This window comes from Branchiostoma floridae, chromosome 18 (genome assembly GCF_000003815.2).
Source record: "Branchiostoma floridae strain S238N-H82 chromosome 18, Bfl_VNyyK, whole genome shotgun sequence".
NCBI lineage: Eukaryota > Metazoa > Chordata > Leptocardii > Amphioxiformes > Branchiostomatidae > Branchiostoma > Branchiostoma floridae.
In genome coordinates this window covers 5,927,228-5,947,858 of record NC_049996.1, presented here as the reverse complement: position 1 = coordinate 5,947,858, position 20,631 = coordinate 5,927,228, and the positions used below count along the sequence as shown (strand labels likewise).

Sequence of the window (20,631 nt, the reverse complement as noted above, 5' to 3'; positions counted from 1 at the left end):
TCGAAACGTAAGCTATGTAAGTACCCACTGGGTTGTGTACAAAGAATTACTCCTTCATCTCACTAACATTTTAGTTTGACTATTTAAAATCACCATCTTCAATTTTTATTTTCCAGGCTTAGCACTCAGAGGTTGCACAAACAAACCTCATGCAGCTCAAACGGAGACTTCTCAGTGAGGAAACTTATTTTCAAGAAAATGCAGAAACTAATTTGCAAGAAATGCTGTTTTCTTGAGAATAAGTTTCTAATTGAGAAGTCTCCTTTCTTCTTTTCAAAAGTACCAGCTAGCATTTAGGTTTGTTTGTTTAGAGAGACCCACGAACATAACTTAACAATTCAATGTTAAATGCTGTTCCAGAAGCTAAACAAATTGGGTGTTTTGTCTCCTTAGACAAAACTGTAGGTTTAGGCATGTGACTTGACATAATTCATCACATGACAGAAGAACATTAACTCATCACATGACAGAGGGAAAACTGGTGCGACTTCTTTGCCTATGGGTCAGTGATTGTCTAGCGTAGTGATGTAGACCAGTAGGGTGTGCCTAAATACCACAAATGACCACAAACGACTCGGAAATACCACAAACGACTCTAGTATGCAGTGTATATGGGTCGAAGACCTTGTGTGGCGCTCTGGAGACATTGTTTACACATTTATGAATTTAAAAAACGCAGCAAGTCCTGCGTATTCACCAGTTATTTCAAGTTAGCCCGCCGGTTTCAAGATCGAAGCGATTCTGCGCTGTCAATGAATGCGTGCTTGCATTGAGGCTGAAAAACACTTAGTATACAAGTTTTATAAGTTGACAATGATAGAATAGTGCCATGCTATAATCTATGAACAAACAGCGTCCATAGTTTTATCGTCCTGTCGTCTATGGAGCCATGGAAGGTATCGAGAACTTCCCCATGCAGACTCCTAGCATGGGCGATCCAACATGGCGGCCGATAATCGCTTCGATCTTGAAACCGGCAGACTAACTTGAAATAACTGGTGAATATGCAGGACTTGCTGCGTTTTTTAAATTTATAAATGTGTAAACAATGTCTCCAGAGCGCCACACAAGGTCTTTGACCCATATACACTGCATTTTAGAGTCGTTTGTGGTCGTTTGTGGTATTTCCGAGTCGTTTGTGGTCGTTTGTGGTATTTAGGCACACCGGACCAGTAGAGGGTCTGCATGGGGGGGTCCCGACAACGATTTACACTGAATTCAGAAGAACTCCTTACGTTTTGCGATAAATCAGGGAAGGCAATTACGCTAGATTTGGTTGCCTTGCTACAAATTTAGCGTAGATAATATTGTTTTCCCTACGAGTTACGTGAATTAAAAATATGTGTAGTCTGCCTACGCCTTATGGAAAAGAGCATGCAGACCCTTCCAGTACAGTACGTGAAAATCATTTAGGTACAGGTCCAAAATACCGGAACATCAATGTACCGTGCTGTATCTGACTTACGCTCATTTACAAGCGTTGTGGTATTCTGGTACTAAATATGTGGTGTTCCACAAAGATGAAAATTTTTAGTACTAGAAAAAGTTGAAAACATTATTTGAAGTCAGCACAATTTTTTGGCATTAGGTCCTCTGAAAAGCATAATTTCTCCAGTTTCTCTGCATAAGATACTCAAAGTCTACTCAGTAAACATTCTGTCATTAATGAAAACCACAGGTTACTTTATGAAATAGTTCATGTATATATATATAGGTACCTAAATTCCAGGGTTGAGCAAGTTTACTAAAATTCACCTGTCTTATCGGGCAAACGCACACAAAACTTACTTGCCCGAACTGAACTTTTCACTTGCCGGAAATTTAAATGACATTTTTCTATGTACTTTCACTTCCATCGATGGGATTCTTGTTATTGGCTATATTTTTCTGTGTATAGACCAATGCTTGATGCCTTGAGTCATGAATGTTGAAATTAGTAAGTACAAATGTATATCAAAATCTCGCTCAATGGAAAAATCTTACATGTACTTGCCCGATCGGCACTTTCACTTGCCCGGGACAATAGGGCTAGTGGACTTGTCCAACCCTGCCTTCTGTACCAACCTTTACCTAAATTCTGTATTGACATCTATACCTGATGTTACGTTTAGGTACATATCCCTGGTCTGGGTAAAGTGGCGTTGTGTTAGCTTGACAGTAACTGAGTAAGGGTGTTTGGCCTAGAACCTAGGGGTCCTGTGTTTGCACATTCCACTCAGGTGTAAAAATAGGTACCTGACTTTGGTTGAGTGAAAGGGATGGAAGGGGAGGGATGGGCTCCGCCTTACAATAACGTCTAACACGGTGGATAACAACCCACTACACCTATGGCCTCAAAAGGTTCATGGGACTACATCAGTACAGGTACCTTTACAGGGCTAAAATGAGAACAATATATCCTAACATTTCGACCTGCACTAGTCCCCTTTTGATTTCTGACCTACACTACTCCCCTTTTGATTTCACTTTATAGTATTTGTCTATCCATGGGAAGGACATGTTACATATTTACTATTATATTGTCCTCCGTTTGGAGGCGTGTCTTGGAGTAGCTGACTTGTTCTAAGTTGCAGTTAGTAAGAAAGCCCGTATTGTTGTTGTTACAAGGGTGGCACGCAGGATCCATGCATCAGTAGTGCGGACAGTATGTTTACAGTCATGCCTGACAGAACACCTGTAAGAACCATGTAGAGTACAGTCTAACCATTGGACAGGACTGTCTTTTATTTGCTTGATGGGATGAACAGAAGTATGACATAGATGAAAATTTATTTTCGTAAGATTGAAATTACAGATTCAACAACGAGAATAAATCATGACATGGGCTCCCATGGGATGAAAAAAATATTCAGAGCTGGAGACAGCCGTGCCATTGACACACAAAGGTGTGGCAGGACTCTTCCTCTAATCAGGGTTTGTGGAAAACTCCAGGCTGTCTACCTGGTCTGGCTTATCCTTCATAATCTGCAAGGCTTTGAAAGGCTCCTGATAGATAAAACATTGTGAGAGTGATGGCATTCCAAAGAGCCAAGGAGATTCAGCAAGCAAGATTACCATTACAACAACCCTTTCAGCATAGAACAGCCAAGGACAACTTTATCCTTTGTCACACCATCTCTCCCTGTCATGGGCTGATTGTGCCCCCTCTAGCCTGTCCAGTAGAAGGGCTTCTAGAAGCATGATTTAGTCAGGCTGAGTATAAAACCTTTGTGGTAATCCTTAACATGCTGGTAGCCTTATGCCTTCTAGGTGGCTGTCAAGCTTTTTGTTTCTTAGATTTCAGCTGTTTTCTGATAGCTTTTATATTGTTCTTGTATTGCCAACCAACTTGGTCTTTTCGGAGCCCACATTAAAATCCAATAAAGCTTGGCCATACTAAAAAAACATATGAGGAAGCAGAGAGCAGCGCATGAGGCCCAAATAAGTCTGAGAAGAAGGCGAATTCACTGTTCATGACTATAAAAGGAGGGGGTGAAGTCTGCCATCTCTGATAGTGATACAGAATATTCCAATAGGTTTACGGAAAGTCTGGTTATGTGTCTCCTTACAGATCACTGGCCTGGCTATGATCGGGGTCGGTGCAACCGTGAAGATTGCGTTTGGGGACTACTTTGACTTCACGGGGAATGCCTTCGCATCTGCACCAGTCTTCCTCATCATTCTGGGAGTGTTTGTGGCCATCATCGGCTTCCTAGGCTGCTTTGGTGCCATCAAGGAAAACTACTGCATGGTCACCACTGTAAGTATACAGCTCACCTCATGGTCTCTTTTGGTAATATGTGTTGAATGACACTTGTGCTGTTTCATATGGTAATTCATGACTTGCACACTTCACATAATTCACAGCCCCAGGGTTATGGATATGGATGTTACCACCATTACCCAGGGTGCGAAAGAAGGGTGAAACCAGCTAAAACCTTCAGTATGACAGCGGCAAAGCATATAAACTAATGAGTTGTACGACAAATGTAGTACTACTATTACTAGAGCTGAGAATTTTACAAGTTTTGTGGTCAGAAGTATAAACTAGCCAGCACGTCACCACTATTGCTGTTAGTTGGTTTTGCCTGATGACCTCACGGGTCACGATATCTGTAACCCTGGCGCTGTGAATTATGGGAAGTGTGCAAGTCGTGAATGCACCAGACCTATGATTGACATATAGTAATGTACCAGACCTGATGATTGACATGACGATGTTGTATCTCCTGCCTGCACAGTTCGCCGTCCTCCTGAGCCTCATCTTCATTCTGGAGATCGCTGCCGGCATCACGGGATACGTCCTGAGGAATGACGTATGTACATACATGGAGAACTCTCAGAACTGTGAATCCATTTGGACCTCACAGCTACTATTTTGTAATAGTTTTGATCACTAGAGTTCGCATCGGCTTTGAATCAATAGAAGCGGTGAAGCGGTTTGTTCAATGGTTTGTTTGGTTTGGATGGATGGATCGTCCAAGGTAGCCCTTGTTAAAGCCCTTTTGAATGCAAATTACGCAACCGTTTCAGGGTGGCCAAGTGGTCTGCTTTAGATCCCAGTCTTGTTTTGCATGCATGGGTTCGAACCCCATTTGCAACAAAGTTTTTTTTCTTGTTCAACAAATCCCATGTAATGTCTTTTGAAAGACCAATTCAAGACTTCGATGTTTAACCGCCCTCTTTTCGTGCAATATTGAACATCCAAGCCTTTTCCCAAAATATACACCAGCCAGTTTTTTTAAAAAGCTTTGATTCTTGTTTTATATAACTTGTCCGCCACAAGGTGGTCGCTCCACACACTTTTCATTAGGTATAAGGTTTTTTTTCTTGATAACGATATTATAACTATTTGTTCTGACATACATGTACACTTTCATCGCAGATTGAGAATGTGATTGACACGGCCATGACAGACTTCATGATGAAATGGGAAAACACGACTAAGGGACGACTTGCCTTCGATGGTGTTCAGAAAGAGGTACATATCCAGCACCAATATGACCAACACCTGTTTGACTGTTGCACACTTTGAGAGAGGCTTTGAGAGACTTTATTTGTCCATGAGCTGAGATACCAAAAATATTGAAGTGAATACACTGAAGTGGCATTGCTCTTATGACAGATATAGGTTGATGACATTGTCAACATTTCCTGATTGCATTTAGCTACAAATTAATTCTTCAGTGAACAAAGATGTTTGTATAGAATATTATACATAATAGTACATTACACCCATTTGCCTTCAGATAATTTACCCTCGTGATGTCATAGTAAACACGGCAGCTGATAGGTAAACTGGCACTGCGACTTGTGAAAGATGTTCTTTTGTGAAACAAAAGCGAACATAGTGAAATTGTATGTACTTTAAAATACTTATGCACTGTTTGTCTAGTTGTCTAGTTTGTTATTTCTTTTTAAGGGAAAGAAAAGCCAGGAGCCTTGGGTATTGGCAATCGAATATATTTCAATGTTTTCAAGTAATTTCTGAAAACGAACATAAGGTAAGCCTGTGGGGTGGGTAGGGCGGTGATTCAAAGATGATACAAATGGAAATTGTGAGGTAACAGGATGATGCAATCATGTGATGATGATTTAATTGTAATCACGTGGTGATGTCATACCAACTAAACCATTCAGAGTACGGGGGTGCCTCAAATACAATTACACAGCAGGGCTCGAAATACCACCTGCATATGCAGGTTAGTGCATATGAATTGGACTGTGCAGGTATGTGCAGGTACTATAAAATTGTACTGTGCAGGTATTTCTTGTGTCTACCTGCACCTAACCTGCACTGGTCCATGTACTGGGTTTTATGCATAAATGTCCTAATATGTAGGTGTTTGTGGACTGTTATAAGCTGCATTGAATGTTACCACCTAGAAAGTAGACAAGAAAAAATAGCAATCGTTCCTGAGCATTTCTAGTATGATCCATACTTCCTGAATTCAGAGTGGTGCAGGTAAAATTTGTCTGGTGCAGGTAATTTTCACTGTTACCTGCACCAGTGCAGGTATGCAAAAAAAGAAGTGTTTCGAGTCCTGAATTACACAGGATGTCTGCTCATGCCATCACTTACTTCTGTTTCAGTTTGAGTGCTGTGGTGTCAAGAACTACACCGACTGGTTCCAGAAGTCTCCCGCCTTCAACAGCACCAAGAATGTCCCCGGGTCGTGCTGTAAGAATGCCAAGACTGAGTTTGATGTGAAGAAGCCTGACGACTCCTGTGGGGTGGATGCTGGTACAGATGCAACCAACATTAACACTGAGGTCAGTTCTTCTTCTTCTTCCTTTAGTGCCCATGATCATTATGTTGATCCTTATAGCAGTCTTTATTTAACGTCCTATCCGAGGGACGCTAGGTACTCATTTTCACCTGAGTGAAGTGGACAAAGTCGTGCAAAGTGCCTTTTCCAAGGGCACAAGATCGGTGACACCAGCAACGCTCTGCCAATTACGCCACGCTATCTCAGTTAATTGCCTCCATCACGATGAAGGTACAGTTTTTAATCTGGATGATGTGGGGGTATATCTCAAGAAACGCTGGACGTGCGATGGTTTCTGGTGTGTGGGTGTGTAGGGTTATTGTGTCAATGTGGGTCGATTTGGGGCCTCCTGTAGTTTGAACTCAGTACTGCAGCAACATGTTTTTAGAATATCTTTGGTCCTGGATTTGCTGTGTTGTTGATTTTTAGGTGGTGTATAGGTTATGTTGTGTTGTTCAGAATCTGTAACATTAATGTAGTGTTATTCTGTAATTTTGTGTTGTTCTGTAATGTTGTGTTGTTCTGTAATGTGTTGTTCTGTAATGTTGTATTGTTCTATAATGTTGTGTCGTTCTGTAACATTGTGTTGTTCTGTAACATTAATGTTGTGTTGTTCTGTAATGCTGTGTTGTTCTGTAACATCAATGTTGTGTTGTTCTGTAATGTTGTGATGTTCTGTACTCTCACCTCTCAAATAAACGTACCGGTACGTTTATTTTTTTCCGCCTCAAAATCCACCCGGTACGTCCTTATTTTAGACGGTACGTTTATTTTTTTTTTCAAATTGGGGCTTTCTTTGCTAACCAGGGACCCCAAAAATATTGAAAGTTTGGTATTTTCTGCCCATATTTCCGCGTTCTTCCGCGGTATTTTTGCTTAAAATTCACTATTTTTCGGACGAGGCAGCGCGTATTTCCCTGCCGCTAGGCTATGACCCAAACATCCTAGGGATGCGTACCGGTACGCAGGACCGGTTCTGGACTTGCAAAAACGTTTTTGTTCAGGTCCAAAACTACCGAAACCCAAGTGATTCGGTACTGGACTCGTAAAAAATGTATCCTTTTCGTTTTAGACCATCTTTAACCTTCCAAAAATCTTGAAATTTGCGCTGAACAAAGACGAAAACATCGAGGTCACATGCTACAAACACAGTCACTCACTTCCGTAAATTCTCTATCAAAACACAGAAATGAACCACAACCAAACAAATCAAAAAGTTACCAATACTTTTCCACAACTTTTCACCCGTAGTCAACTTGTTTTAATGTTCCAGCAACGAAAAAATCCTTCCAAAATAAAGCACGGCGTTCAATCGGCTCGAAAACATCCGCCATGTTGGATTCATCAACTCACGCCGAATCTCGCGGTAATACGCGAGATATTGACATATTTTCTGCAATACCGTTATGTCTCGATAGGGGGCAGTGTCTATGACCTCCTTGGTTTCAACAACATTGAAAATACCACAAGTGGTGAAGAAGGTATTCTACTAAGTTGGAATGTTTCTTCAAAATGTTATTTTGTAACAATGATCATGAAATAAACTTCTTTTTTTATTTCTTCAATTTTTATTTTCATTCATTTTTTACTTTTATTTTAATCTTTGTTGATGGCGTGACACTCAGATAAAGAAAATATGTGCAATAACATAGGAATTATTCTGTTCATTATTTATACAATTAACTGATATGGTACCGAGGCATAAATAAATAAAAAGAGCCTACCTGCTTATCATCTTCTCTTGGACTGAAGTAGCATGGACACAGTTTACATGTCAATTTGGTATTTTTCCGGGGGGTACTTTTATTCCAGGGGGTACTTTTATTAGATTTTGAAGATTTGTCCGGGGGGTACTTTTATTCCAGGGGGTACTTCTATTTGAGAGGTGAGAGTAATGTTGTGTTCTGTAATGTTGTGTTGTTCTGTAATGTTGTGTTGTTCTGTAATGTTGTGTTGTTCTGTAATGTTGTGTTGTTCTGTAATGTTGTGTTGTTCTGTAATGTTGTGTTGTTCTGTAATGTTGTGTTGTTCTGTAATGTTGTGTTGTTCTGTAATGTTGTGTTGTTCTGTATTGTTGTGTTGTTCTGTAATGTTAATGTTGTGTTGTTCTGTATTGTCGTGTTGTTCTGTAACATCAATGTTGTGTTGTTCTGTAACATCAATGTTGTGTTGTTCTGTATTGTCGTGTTGTTCTGTAATGTCGTGTTGTTCTGTAACATTACTGTTGTGTTGTTCTGTAGGGCTGTCTGCTGAAGCTGGAGGACTGGCTGGCTGGCAACATCCTCATCATCGGAGGAGCCGGGATCGGGATCGCCTTCATACAGGTGTGTACAGCAGCTGTACTCAACAGTACAACAGTTAACCCAGTTCAGGGATAACATTTCCTCCCAGGCATCTTACTCGCATTAAGGTGGGGTCACACCTGCACAATGTTTAAGTCCGTATGAGGCGCGCATGGGAGTATTTGCCTCCACCAGGCTCCACAGGTCGTTGGAAAAATAATAGAAATTGGACAAACGTAGACAGGTAACATGTCAGACGAGTTAGCTGGGTCGCTAACCATAATTCTCGGTCAGCTAACTCATCTGGCATGTTATGGATCTATATTTGTCTCATTTGTACTATTTTTCCCGCGACCTGTGGGGCCTGGTAGTGACTAAGAGCGTCATACGCACCTCAAACGGACTTGAATATATAGTATTACGCTTGTGTGACCCCACCTTTAGGCTTTGAGTTTTTGTTGAAGAGAAAATATAAAGCTGCTTTAACCACACAACTGCTGTCGCTGTTACTTCTGCATGCCCTTTGGTCTTTGTGCAGAACGGTTTTTACACAGAACGTTGCGTCACCAGGGAGTCCGATACTCCCGTCATGCCTTGTGTAGACCAGGGGGTTAGTTTGCTCACCCTCCGGCACTTGCTCCTGTCATACTTGGATGCGCCCTTCGGGTTCGATCAGAACTCACTCGTGTAATACTCTGAGGCACCTGAACTATAGTCTGGGCGCTATATAAAGATTTAGGAACGAAAACTCTATGGCGTATCGCCTGTGATATGATCAAGAGTAGCCTGTCTTTTTTTAATGCTCTTGGACTTGGCAATGAAGGTTAGCCTGGATGGAAGCCATCTAGCTTTAGTACACTCTGTCTGTGACTTCTGACTGGACTTGCACATACCCTTTTTGGCTGTAGTTTGAATATTTCTTTGGAATCTGAATAGGGGCACTGATTGGCCTAACCAAACATAATGAAGTGTTTCAATTGTCGTACCCTAGGCGGGGCCTCTATCAATTGGATGACCCGATACCGCAGCTCATGTGTGACCAATCAGCATGCCTGTTCAAAGTCTAAAGTAATATTCAAATGACAGCCAGTAAGAATCAAATCTTTTTGGCCAGGGAAGCGACCAATAGAGTGTACTGAACTAAAACAGAAGGTATTAGTTGATGTATCATTTAGAGAACAGTTTTGCTTTTAACCAAACTTGTACAATGTGTGAATGTATGTATTCTAATTTGGCCTAAGGGCCTGTTCGGGCATGATGCACCCGCTTTACACAAGTCAGGGGTAGGAGGAACCCCTTGCATCCTTGGTCGGAAGTCCTCCTAGGAGACGGAAACTCCAAATAACAAACCTGCATCTGCTGGAGCCGTCTTACACATGGCATGCAATTCTGTCCCTGTGAGACTTAGTGCGACAGTAGACGAGAGGGTGGAGAAGGAAATGTACACCACTCCTTCACCTTAAAGAGTTATAACTGTCTGCCCAATGTTGTCTTCTGAGACAGATGGATGCCAACACCAACAATGGATTCTGATGGCTAAAGTTTGGTTTGTGTTCCCACAGGTTGTTGGAATCATCTTTGCCTGCTGCCTGATGAGGTCCATCAAACAGGAGTATGAAGTGGTTTGATGACATCATTTCCACTGAGGGAACCACTGTGCCTTACCAGGACAACAAATCTAATATGCCTTTTTTTAGAAATTGACATTCCAGTCTGTGGAGTAAGCTATGGGTTTTAAGCACGAGTTTGTGGCAGGTTTATCGGCATATCTTTGCAGTCGCTTAGTTAGAATTGTGTTGCTGCAATTAATCGGACTGAAAAAGTAGGGCAAACGGAAAATATAATCATATTCATTCATCTGGTTAGTTGGTTTCTTATTGGCAAATTACAAAGCGTTGTTTAGAAGCAGAATGTGGTGGATGATTCCTTTGATGTTGACCTTTTCCTGTGAAACATGAGCACAAAAAATCTCACCAGTCCTTCATGGGCAACCTTGCATTTGACTTTGGTTAGCCAGGTTGTCCACTGGGTTAGTAAAGTCACATACAAGGTTGCCCATGACTATTTCAGGCTGCCTCAGTTCCATGGCCCTATGATTCTTGCTTAGGGCTGTGTTGCTAAACAAAACAGGTTCAGTTGTATTGTGGTCAATGTTACAAGTTTAGTTGCAGGTCGCTATTTTGATCTCTTCCCTGCAGTATAATCTAAAAGGAAAGCAATCGTAAAGTGTTTCATATGGAAAGAGAATTGTTGAAAATTATTTGTGATAGGATATAGATGAGATGTTTTAGGTACACTTGTACTTTGTGCTGTCTGAATAATCTGGCTTGGTTCATATTTAGTGACTAATTTTGACATGAGTTGCAGAGGATACAAAATATGATGGCTGTGCAAAAATTCTGGCGTACTGTAAATAAAATCATGCTTTTAATTGCTCAGGGAAAAACATGATTGCATTTTAGGATCTTGATAGGAATGTAAAAAGGACCAGGTATTATCTGCTATCATCATTCCTAAGCATTTGTGTGCATTTTATGAAATCTGTACAAATATGCAGAAATCACTATGTGAAATGCATGAATCATATGAAATTCACAGTTTTTTTAGATGCCAATCATCCAACCACTGCCTAGGTCACATGACAAAGGGGGATATTCAAGATGGAATTGGCAAGCTGCAAAGACTGGGAAATATGCTGTGACGCCTCATGCAAAAAATACGGGCGATTAGATTTGTCTTTGTGACAAAATGCACACATTCGATGGTTTTAAGTAAAACATCATGGGTAGAAACACTCAGAAATGTGCTTTCTCTCAATGTAGTGGTCGGACAGTTTGGAAAAAAGACTGCATTTTTCATAAGGTTCATATGTTTTGCATAATGATCATGTATTTTTCACAAGATTTGTATGTTTTTGCTTAGTGCCTCATGCACTCTTTCACAAAATTTGTACAAATTTCATAAAATTTGTGCAAATGTCAGGTACCCCTGTAGCTCCTGTGATTCCTGTTGTTGAGCAAGTTCTCCTAAAGTTTGCCAAGAATTGTTATTCCAATATCTTATATCACATGAGTTATGTATTTGATAATCATAAGTGGCATCAATAATCAAAATCTTTCGATGTTTGTCAAGAAAGTAACAAAATAGTTTGTACTTATAATAAGAAGTCATTTGGTAGCCTGGTATCCAGCTGTATTATAGCTCCCGAGTCTCTTTTGTCCTCTCCATGTATATTTGCAGAGGACAGAAGAGACTCGGGGAGCTATAAAACGACTGGATACTAGGCTAGTCATTTTGGCAGATGTAGCCTGACTGGATCGTAATTTGGTCAGGAGAAATTCATATGAAAGTTAGTTGTATTTTCTGCAGCTGTGCCAAAAGTGATGGTCTTTTCTATGACTGTAGTTTGTGGATCCTAAAGGGACCATTGAACACACTGAGTGATGCAAAATAAAGGAGTAAAGATATGTCAAATTAAACAGGGTCTGAATACATTTTTGACTTTGAAAACTATTGCAAAACAGTATCGCCTTAGTTTATTTTAGCTACATGTAGTACAGTATTCTGTCCCCGAAAATGTGTATAAAATATATATGAAAGCCGGTCACCTGAAATTAGGCATGGGGGAAGCTTTCCCAGGAGAAATGGGTAGAGGGTAACTTGTGCATGGGGATGTTTTCGGAAGAGTCCATTTTTGGATGGAGGGTCAAATCGACGACGTATATTTTGGAGCAGGGTGATTCTGGAATATTCCACTTTTCAAAATTTGAGCAGAAAAAAATGTGTCTGCAATGGGTTCATTTGGAACATCCCATTTTGCATGGGAGGGGGAGAAATATTTACTTGCAGATGGCGATTCTAGTCAAATTGAATTCCGTTCCTGATGAAAATGGCAGTCACAGTGAAAATGGCAGTTGGTTCAGAACCCGTTGCTGTGGCTGCCAAAAAAACATTCTAATCTAACCTTGATGACTTGTAATGATTATAAATTGCTTTACTTTGTGTGCTTCTCAAAACATTTTTTTTTTTTTCAAGTTTGCTCTACTTTTCTGGCACTGAGTTCGGCTTGATAAAAATGTCACATGTACTTGTCATTTTGTCAAGTGTAACGGATGCATTGCATGAATCATGTGTCTGTCTTTGGCAGCAAAATTCCATCTAGAGACTGAAAGACTAAAGAGAAACCTGTATGATGGCAAGGACATTATATCTCACTCATGACTTCTTTCATGAAAGCTACAATAATCAGTACATGTCACCACAAGCAGTGGGCACTTGGTTTTTTAAAACACACCCAGAAGTCACGAAAGTGCCTCTTTTTCCATGAAAGAAGAAATCAAATGACAAATGCAATAAAGCACAACAATTTATTCCATTATTGAGCTGTTAAAGTAATATCTTGTATGACATAATGGAAGACAACAGGCATATACAAAAAGAACAAAAACATTGTAGAATGGTGAAACTGACGGCCAATAACTGCAGCAATATTCAATAATTGGCCAACTTTAACTATATACAAAGTCATATACATTGTATGTAACACTGAAAAGGACGGAAAATGTGCAGTTTTTGTTTGATCCAGTGTTAAACACTGTAAATTGCACTTATTTTCTGTTCATCACATATCAACATGTCATGATGCGCTGAGTTTGCTGGTGCCATATTTAAAAAAATATGAGGACTCAGTCTTCAGTTTGATGAACAAATGAGTCTGAAATAATTCCGATTATCGAACATGGTCTGTACCGTATTTTCTGGATCAAAGTACACACTGTCACTTAAAAAGACTAATTAGAATTCAAAAGATTACAGCACATTGTTGCCAAAGTTACAACTTGCCAAAGTCAGAGTGAGCACGTAATATTTGAGGTTATTGCACAGGAAAAGAACTTCAAATTAGACCAAGATGGTGCTTCAGTTCTAGATGTATGGAAAACTATATAATATGTTGTTTTCGTGTAAAACATGACTATCTTGTTTTCAGTTGTGTTTCTCAGTTCAAAATGGGTTCCATTTTATGTTTCAGTCCCTCATCTGATTTGTCTCAGATTTGCCCCAAATCGGGGATACGTATTTTAATTGAGGAGCATACTTAAATCAAGAAAATACAGGTACTGTTGTCTATACAATGTACAAACATCTTGAGTACAAATGTTATAAACTTTTTTTACAGCGCACAATCTGGTCAGAATTCACAAGGCAGTCAAAACATTTTTTCACATCAGTAAGTCTATACAAATATAATTGAAAAATTTGTACACGAGAATGCAGGAAATCATTTCAAGATGACCTGGACATATCAGTTTCTTAAACAAGTCTTTGCTAACGTCAGCACTACTGATGAACACAGACTTAGCTACGCACTTAGTCTAATGTCTTTGTGTTGTGTTTCTGTGATGACGACTGGTTTCACACATGGACAGGCTCCCTGCGTGTGCTCACTTTAGCACCCACTTTCTCAAACCTGTAGCAAACACAAGAATCAGTCAGTAACTTTCAGTCTACAATGTATATAGAAACTTTTATATGATTTACTTGATTGAATATCAATAACCAGGTACACAGGACAAAGTTAAGTTTCATGTAAGTAGCAAACACCAAAATTTATGTACTGTAAGATTAATGCAGAAACTTTTGTGGTGGTTTAATGTTCGGGTTTTTGCAGTGGCCGCTTCACCGAGAACTTTAAACCACCACGGACATTTTTCCACGGCAGTAAAAAAATATAGTGCACCATAAACTTAAAACCACTGTGAAAAATCCTTTTCCAGGCTACCTTGAAATTAAATCCCCACGAACAAAAATGCATAACAGTAACAGGAGACCATTTTACATTTATGTGGCATGTAGTACTCTCCAAGCAGAGGTTAGGCTCCGGCTGTTTTTTAACGTTTTTTTAGTCGTTTTTATCGGGCTTTCTATTTTATCATTTTATCTTGCTGTGTCAAAACCTAACTGGCTGGCGTACTTAAAGAAAAATGACAAACAAAATAGAAAGCCCGATAAAAACGACTAAAACCTCTGCTTGGAGAGTAGCATGCAGACCCTGACAGAATGCCCATGCAGGCCTCATGTTCTGTTGTGTTCAGCTAGACTTACTTGCTTAGTTTAAAGACTGGTTTCTCCTCGGAGCTGTGTGTCCCTGCCGACCCCTTGTGTCCAGGCAGGTCCTTTCTGGCCGGCTTGTTTGGATACTTGTTGCCAGACGCCTGATGTTTACTGATCTTTTCCTGGTACTCTGTACCTTTTGGCAGTGGCTCCAGATGTCTGTCAACAATAGAAAAGTTTATTTATTGGAAATTCTTGCCTGTGGGCTAATTGCAGGTAACATGAGAGATTCAAACAGTGTAAAAACAATATCGCAAGTGTCTACTCTAAGTCTAAAACTAGTAAAAGCTAACTCTAGATCCTGGGTTATTCAGGGTTCGACTACTATTTCAAAGACAGTCAACATGAGCAAGAAAAATTACCACCCATCCAAAAGTTACCAGGTTAGGAAACCTAACCTAAGCTCTGATTGGCTACTGACTGAAGGAGAAAGAAAACTAACACACCAGCACATGTTTTTCCCTACCATGGAAACATAATAATGATGCATTTTGCGTCTGAATGACTTGACATTCTATAAACCACTGGACATTTGTTTGAAAATTACAGACATTTCAATTGCTGTAGACCCTAATATCAGCAATGCTGCCTGTGAGTCTGTGTAATGTATTTTGTCACATTTCCGAATAAATGAAAAGAAATAAATGCCATCCAGCATTCTTCATCAGTGAAGGTTTTTTTTCTATTTCTACTGATGACTAGTATTTGAAAGGTCTGTAATTTTTAAACATTTGTCCATTTGTACATGTGTAACCTTCGTAACATACCTGTTCCCATGTACATGCTGCTCCTCCCAGTCGTTCCTCTTGCTGATCCAGTCTCTCTGATACCCCATACTCAACAACTTCCCAAACGACACAGGATCCTCCTTTCCTGGGTGGGGTCTGCAATATCCAACATGACAAATCTTAGGACATACAGAATAGTGTGAATGGCTCATTATGGAGAGGTGGTCGTTTTCACAAGTTTGACCATATCTGGCTATTGTCTAGTTTCCAAAACTCGTTGGCATGCAGAAATACTGATTCTGAAATTTCATGTCATGCGTTTTATGATCAACCTTCGAGCCCTCGAAACCAGTGTTACAGCCATTATCCATTGCCAGGGCAAAAATGCCCCTGCAGTTCCAGAGCAACATGCTAGGGGACTCAAACATACACCACATATTCCTTATGTCACAAGCTATCTGGCATCCAAAAATCAAGACCATAGCACATCCAGTTCAAAAGATTAAAAAAAACTAATTTCTGCTGCAGTACCAAGGTCACATACCAGGGGACCCAAAACTGACCTTGACTTTTGTCTTACCAACACCTACCCACAAACCAAATATCATTGTAATCCATCCAGAGGTTCTTGACTTATGCTCACTACAAAAATCCTGACACACAGACACACACACAGACACACCCAAAACTATATCTCCATTTTTCATGGAGATAACTACCATCTAATATACTCACACAGGAGGAAATCTGGACTTTGGTGCAAAATGGTCTTTCAGAGCTGCTGGTTGTTTGCGTCTCTCTTGCTTCACTTCAGCAGGTGGTGGTGGCATTTTTTGCTGTGGGATGATTAAAGAATACCGTGAGATAACGCTATTATATTAGTGCAAGAGTGAACAGGTACTGGTCCAACTGTACTGGATACATACTGGATTATTCTACCAAAGGCAATCAGGCATGTCCAATCACTGCTGCATTCAACTGTTTCTTGTTTAAGTTAGTATTCCTACATCTTTACCATAACAGGTGCAGCCAACTCATGATTATAATTTCTGTACAATGCAGCACTTTGACAAAGGGTAGGAGGGCAAAAGACAACAAAACTTTTGAGTTTACAGTGAAAATGGCACAACATCTGCAGACATAAATTACCGCAAACTTAACGCTAGTTCACCTTCATTCGTGGGTTAACCTCTATCCATTGTTTTCAAATCCAGCTGAGTATTTGGGGATATCAAGTCGATGGACGGAGGTTTTGAAAAAAGCATTGAAACCACTGTCCATCGACTTGATATCCCCAAATTCCCTGTTTGTACAAGTAGAACGGATATAGGTTACCCCGCGAATAAAGGTGCTGGGCGTTACATGCATCTAAGTAGTACACAATGCAGAAGGCAATCTAAGCCACTGGCTGAAGGAACGATGTGTCACCTTGTGTCTTCTCTGGGGTCTCTTGATCTCTGGGAGTCTGACACGTTTGTCTGTAGGGTCTGTGTCGTCGCGCTGCCACACGGTTTTACTGTCTGTGGAGAACGGCGCCCTCTTCTTACCCTCAATCTGTCTCTGTGGACTTGGTGTGAACTCCTCGTGTACCATGTACTCTGGTAGTGCAAAAGTGCGGGGCCTGGCGAAGCAATAGGGTATACAAAATGTGCATTTAGATGGAGGAAAAAAAAGTTTCTAAGCTCCTACTTTGCTGTTTCTTGGAAGAGTTCTAAACTTCAGTTTTGCAACAATCATGAATCGTCATGTGACAACATATGAAAAAATCACAGTTGTCATATTTTATTCATGGTAAATATATGCAATGGAGTATGTCATTATATCAGATCGCCAGAGCTGGAAGTCACTAGCCTTACTGCCCCTACGGCCACCTGAGCTACGGGACGAGTGATGATGATGTCATTAAAACATTAACATATTGTGAGTTTTATGGCATCACAACAATCCTACTTGTATGTAATGATGAGAACAATAACAAGACAACTTTGGAGCTTAGATTTTTGGCACCATGGACGGAGCCTGTTACAGTTATTTGTTCTAGTACAAGTTAAAGCTCTATAGCTTAGCTATACTTAGTATTGTTTCCTGCTAACATGTTTTAACAAAGAATTTACACCTACAGAGGTTCTTCTTCTTCTTCCTGAGGCACGTCATGGTCAAACCAGTCCACCCTGGGGTACGGTACTGGGCCCTTGGTACGGTCCGGGGGACTCCTGTATCGGAGAAGGTCTGGAAAAATAAGATAAGCTTTAAGCACAGGCAAATTGTCTTAATTTACTTTAACATTTGGACCTTCAATTCTACTTGTTTAAACTCCAAGCAATCAATTCAATGAACTTAGATATAGGAGAATTCTTGTACAGGCTAAACTTGCTTGCTTACATTTCGGTATCTATCAGACACCTTCCTCAGAGAGCTGACTGGAGTTCTGCTTCTCGCCGCCAGAACACTATCCCAAACGTGGCCAAGTTTGTATCCCCCCTCGTCCCAGTTTTGTACAAGAATTCTCCTAAAGCTGGTTTACCATAATTCGAGGTTGACCTATATGCGTTGTTTGTAAGAAAAAGCATAATAGGGATATGAAGTCAACGTACAGTGGTTTCAAATCGGAACATTTTGAAAATATTGCAAATTTGAAAACCACTGTCAGCAGACTTATTAAAGAATCCTAAATGTTTTGTTTTTAAAGACAACGGATAAAGGTAACCCCACGGATAAAGGTGAACTAGCTTTATATCTACCTGAAAATTATTTTCAGATTCACTGAACTTGTTTGGGGCATGAATAAGTATTGCTACTGACCCTGTCTGCCACCTTGTTTTGCCAACTTGATGTATTTTGTGTCGGTATCACGAATCCACTTTCTCTTGGCCGCCGGATCGTCGTCATACGGCATGTCGGGCGGCAGCTGACTCAGGCCGGGGATCTGCGAGGCCGGCGGAACCGCCACCTGTGCCGAGTCCTTCTTACTCTTCAGTGGGGCGTGGTAAAACCAGTCTGAAGAAAAGGGCAATTCAAATTACAATGTCAGATGTCAAAACATGAAATCAAATCCCATAACTGCAAAAATCTAGATTCTCCTATGAGGATTATTCCTCAAAGTAATTGCCAAAATTTTGATTAAAAAAACGATGTAATGTTAACAACTGAAAAATAAAGTCGAAGAGCATGATACAGAACAGCATGCAGGAGCCACGGGGTTAGAGCAATTAAAACTCTTCATCAATGTAATAATCTCAACTAGGTATGATAAACTGGATGGGAAGTAGTGGTGCGTACCTAAACTCAATTTCAGGTTCAGGTCCGGATTCAGGTCCAGCAGTTCAGGTTCAGATCTGGACGTATAAGTCCGGACCTGAACCCATCATTGCATATTATGTGCATTTTTTTTTTGAGGGGGAGGGGGGATGGTGCATATAAAATTGCATGTTAGCATGAATTGAAATGCAATGTGAAAAATACATGAAAATAATATACAGCCAGTGTAAACACGAAATGTGTTTTGTCTTTTTCCAGTGCAAATTGCACTGTCTATGGAAGGTTTTAGATAGTTTAGAACAAAATAAGGGAATGTAAGTGACAGATTGCTTTTTGCAAGTCCGGACTTGGCTCCGGACATTTAGGTTTTTTTTGGACTTGGACTTAAACATTTGTAGGTCCAATTCCAAGTCTGGGCTTTAGGTACGCACCACTAATGGGAAGCATTTCACTTAGCTATCCTTACCTTCATCTCCGGGCCTCCTTTTTGTTAATGACATGTTGTTCCGTTATTGATGACCTTGAAATCAGCAACAATCTGTAAGGAGCGCAAAAGCATTTCTGTTAGAATAGAAAATTGTACTACTACTAAGTACTTCTACAATGTTTATCTGTATGATTAGAACATGATGGTAAAAATCCAGGTGCCTGATGCATTTCAGTTTCACATTTGTTGGCCCAGGCTCGGTCGAAATCTTTACATGAAGCAAGGTTAAAAAATCACAACCTCCTTGCATGAAGAGACTACTTCAATACCGGCGCTAGGCTATTTTTTTCAAACAAACCATTTTGGGCTGACCACCACTTAAACAACAAAAAGCACAACAACACTCAAAAGGAGGACTCCCGACTCTACTGGTCAGTTTTTGATCAGACAAAGGCACTAACAGATAGTGGCTTATTCAAGCCAGTGACATTCTACGGTTATTCTAAAAACCAAGTGAAATGCCCTGCCGATGTAACGTTATCAACTTAAACAGGCGTTTCCCCGGTCAAGAGGGCACCTCGCTCTACCCCTAACCTCAACCATAACCTCACCCCAACTCTAATCATAACCCTGACTACACCCCTAACTACAGAAATTTGAAGGAAGTTAGATCTAACGTTACACAGATGACGACGAAATGATATCCTGGTACCGTACCAAGCAAACCATTTTGATCGATACGCACGTACGCACCTGATTTTCCTCTTGTTAGTCTCGCCAGCGATCAGAAGTCTGTAGCTCTACAGGTACTTCACTTGTAGAGGAATATTCTAAAGTTTATAGCGAAAACCCTCCGTACCTCTGTCGTTCCCTGTGTCTGCTCTGGAAAGTAAAAATCACTGTCCAAGCAATAATAAACAACCCACCGCAACAAGTGGTAGTTACACCGTCTCCATGGCGACAGCATGTTATCAACCGTTTTGCGGGAAGGGTATTTTACGACACTAGTAGTTCCGTCCTACGGCAGTGCGATTTTACCGCACCAAAACCACCTGCTGAAACCATGATCAGGATCACCCTGTCTTTTGCATTATAGATGGGATGAATCTATCAATAACAGAAATACCATGGCCTTTGGAAAGGCTAGGTTAACAGGTCCGGGAAGGATCGGCCTTGGCGGCCGCAGAACTTCACCAAGTACGCTGTTCAAAGCGCCCTCTAGTGTATTGGCAATGACCTGCAGGTATATCAGACCTGACCCGGCTCAGCTGCGCACTCGCTCTCTACAGCCGTAAATATCAAAGAAGAAACAAAACAACAAATTAAAGGGAAAAAAATGTTGTATAAATGAATAGAAAATAAGGCTGACTACAACATACATTTGCTGTGAGATTATGGGGATCCTAGTTCCCGGGTAGCTATGGACGTGTTTAAAAGTAACGGTACATGTGACATTACTGTCGTTTTCAATTCCCTTTCTAGATTAGATGTTGGGCAAATACAAATACATGTACATCGCTGCAACACTGACACATCTGATGTGCATTGACATGGGAAGAATACAGACTATAATTATA

General features: G+C 40.5%; 2 protein-coding genes across 5 annotated transcripts in view; one reads left to right on the top strand and one right to left on the bottom strand.

Annotated features, from left to right (window-relative positions):
• The window catches only part of LOC118405364 (CD63 antigen-like), a 13,777-nt gene extending 1,768 nt beyond the window's left edge, over positions 1–12,009 (top strand). Inside the window, exons 2-7 of the mRNA XM_035804828.1 lie at positions 3,551–3,739; positions 4,221–4,295; positions 4,865–4,960; positions 6,073–6,252; positions 8,489–8,572; positions 10,093–12,009. Of these exons, the coding sequence (XP_035660721.1) occupies positions 3,551–3,739; positions 4,221–4,295; positions 4,865–4,960; positions 6,073–6,252; positions 8,489–8,572; positions 10,093–10,158 (690 nt within the window). The 3' untranslated portion in view covers positions 10,159–12,009. The remainder of the gene's footprint in view (positions 1–3,550; positions 3,740–4,220; positions 4,296–4,864; positions 4,961–6,072; positions 6,253–8,488; positions 8,573–10,092) is intronic.
• Positions 12,010–12,908: 899 nt separating this feature from the next.
• LOC118405363 (uncharacterized protein C7orf57 homolog) lies at positions 12,909–20,059 on the bottom strand. 4 transcript variants are annotated; one of them, XM_035804825.1, is made up of 9 exons: positions 19,981–20,059; positions 19,094–19,165; positions 18,172–18,366; positions 17,490–17,598; positions 16,798–16,990; positions 16,105–16,205; positions 15,409–15,525; positions 14,633–14,800; positions 12,909–13,997 (listed from the first exon to the last, which is right to left on the bottom strand). In XM_035804825.1, exons 2-9 carry the CDS (start codon positions 19,125–19,127, stop codon positions 13,943–13,945), a joined length of 972 nt encoding a protein of 323 aa, XP_035660718.1. In that variant the 5' UTR covers positions 19,128–19,165; positions 19,981–20,059; the 3' UTR covers positions 12,909–13,942. The 4 variants fall into 4 exon arrangements, with proteins under 4 accessions (XP_035660718.1, XP_035660717.1, XP_035660716.1 ...); XM_035804824.1 differs by having other exon boundaries at positions 19,800–20,039; XM_035804823.1 differs by having other exon boundaries at positions 19,808–20,039.
• Positions 20,060–20,631: the final 572 nt, after the last annotated feature.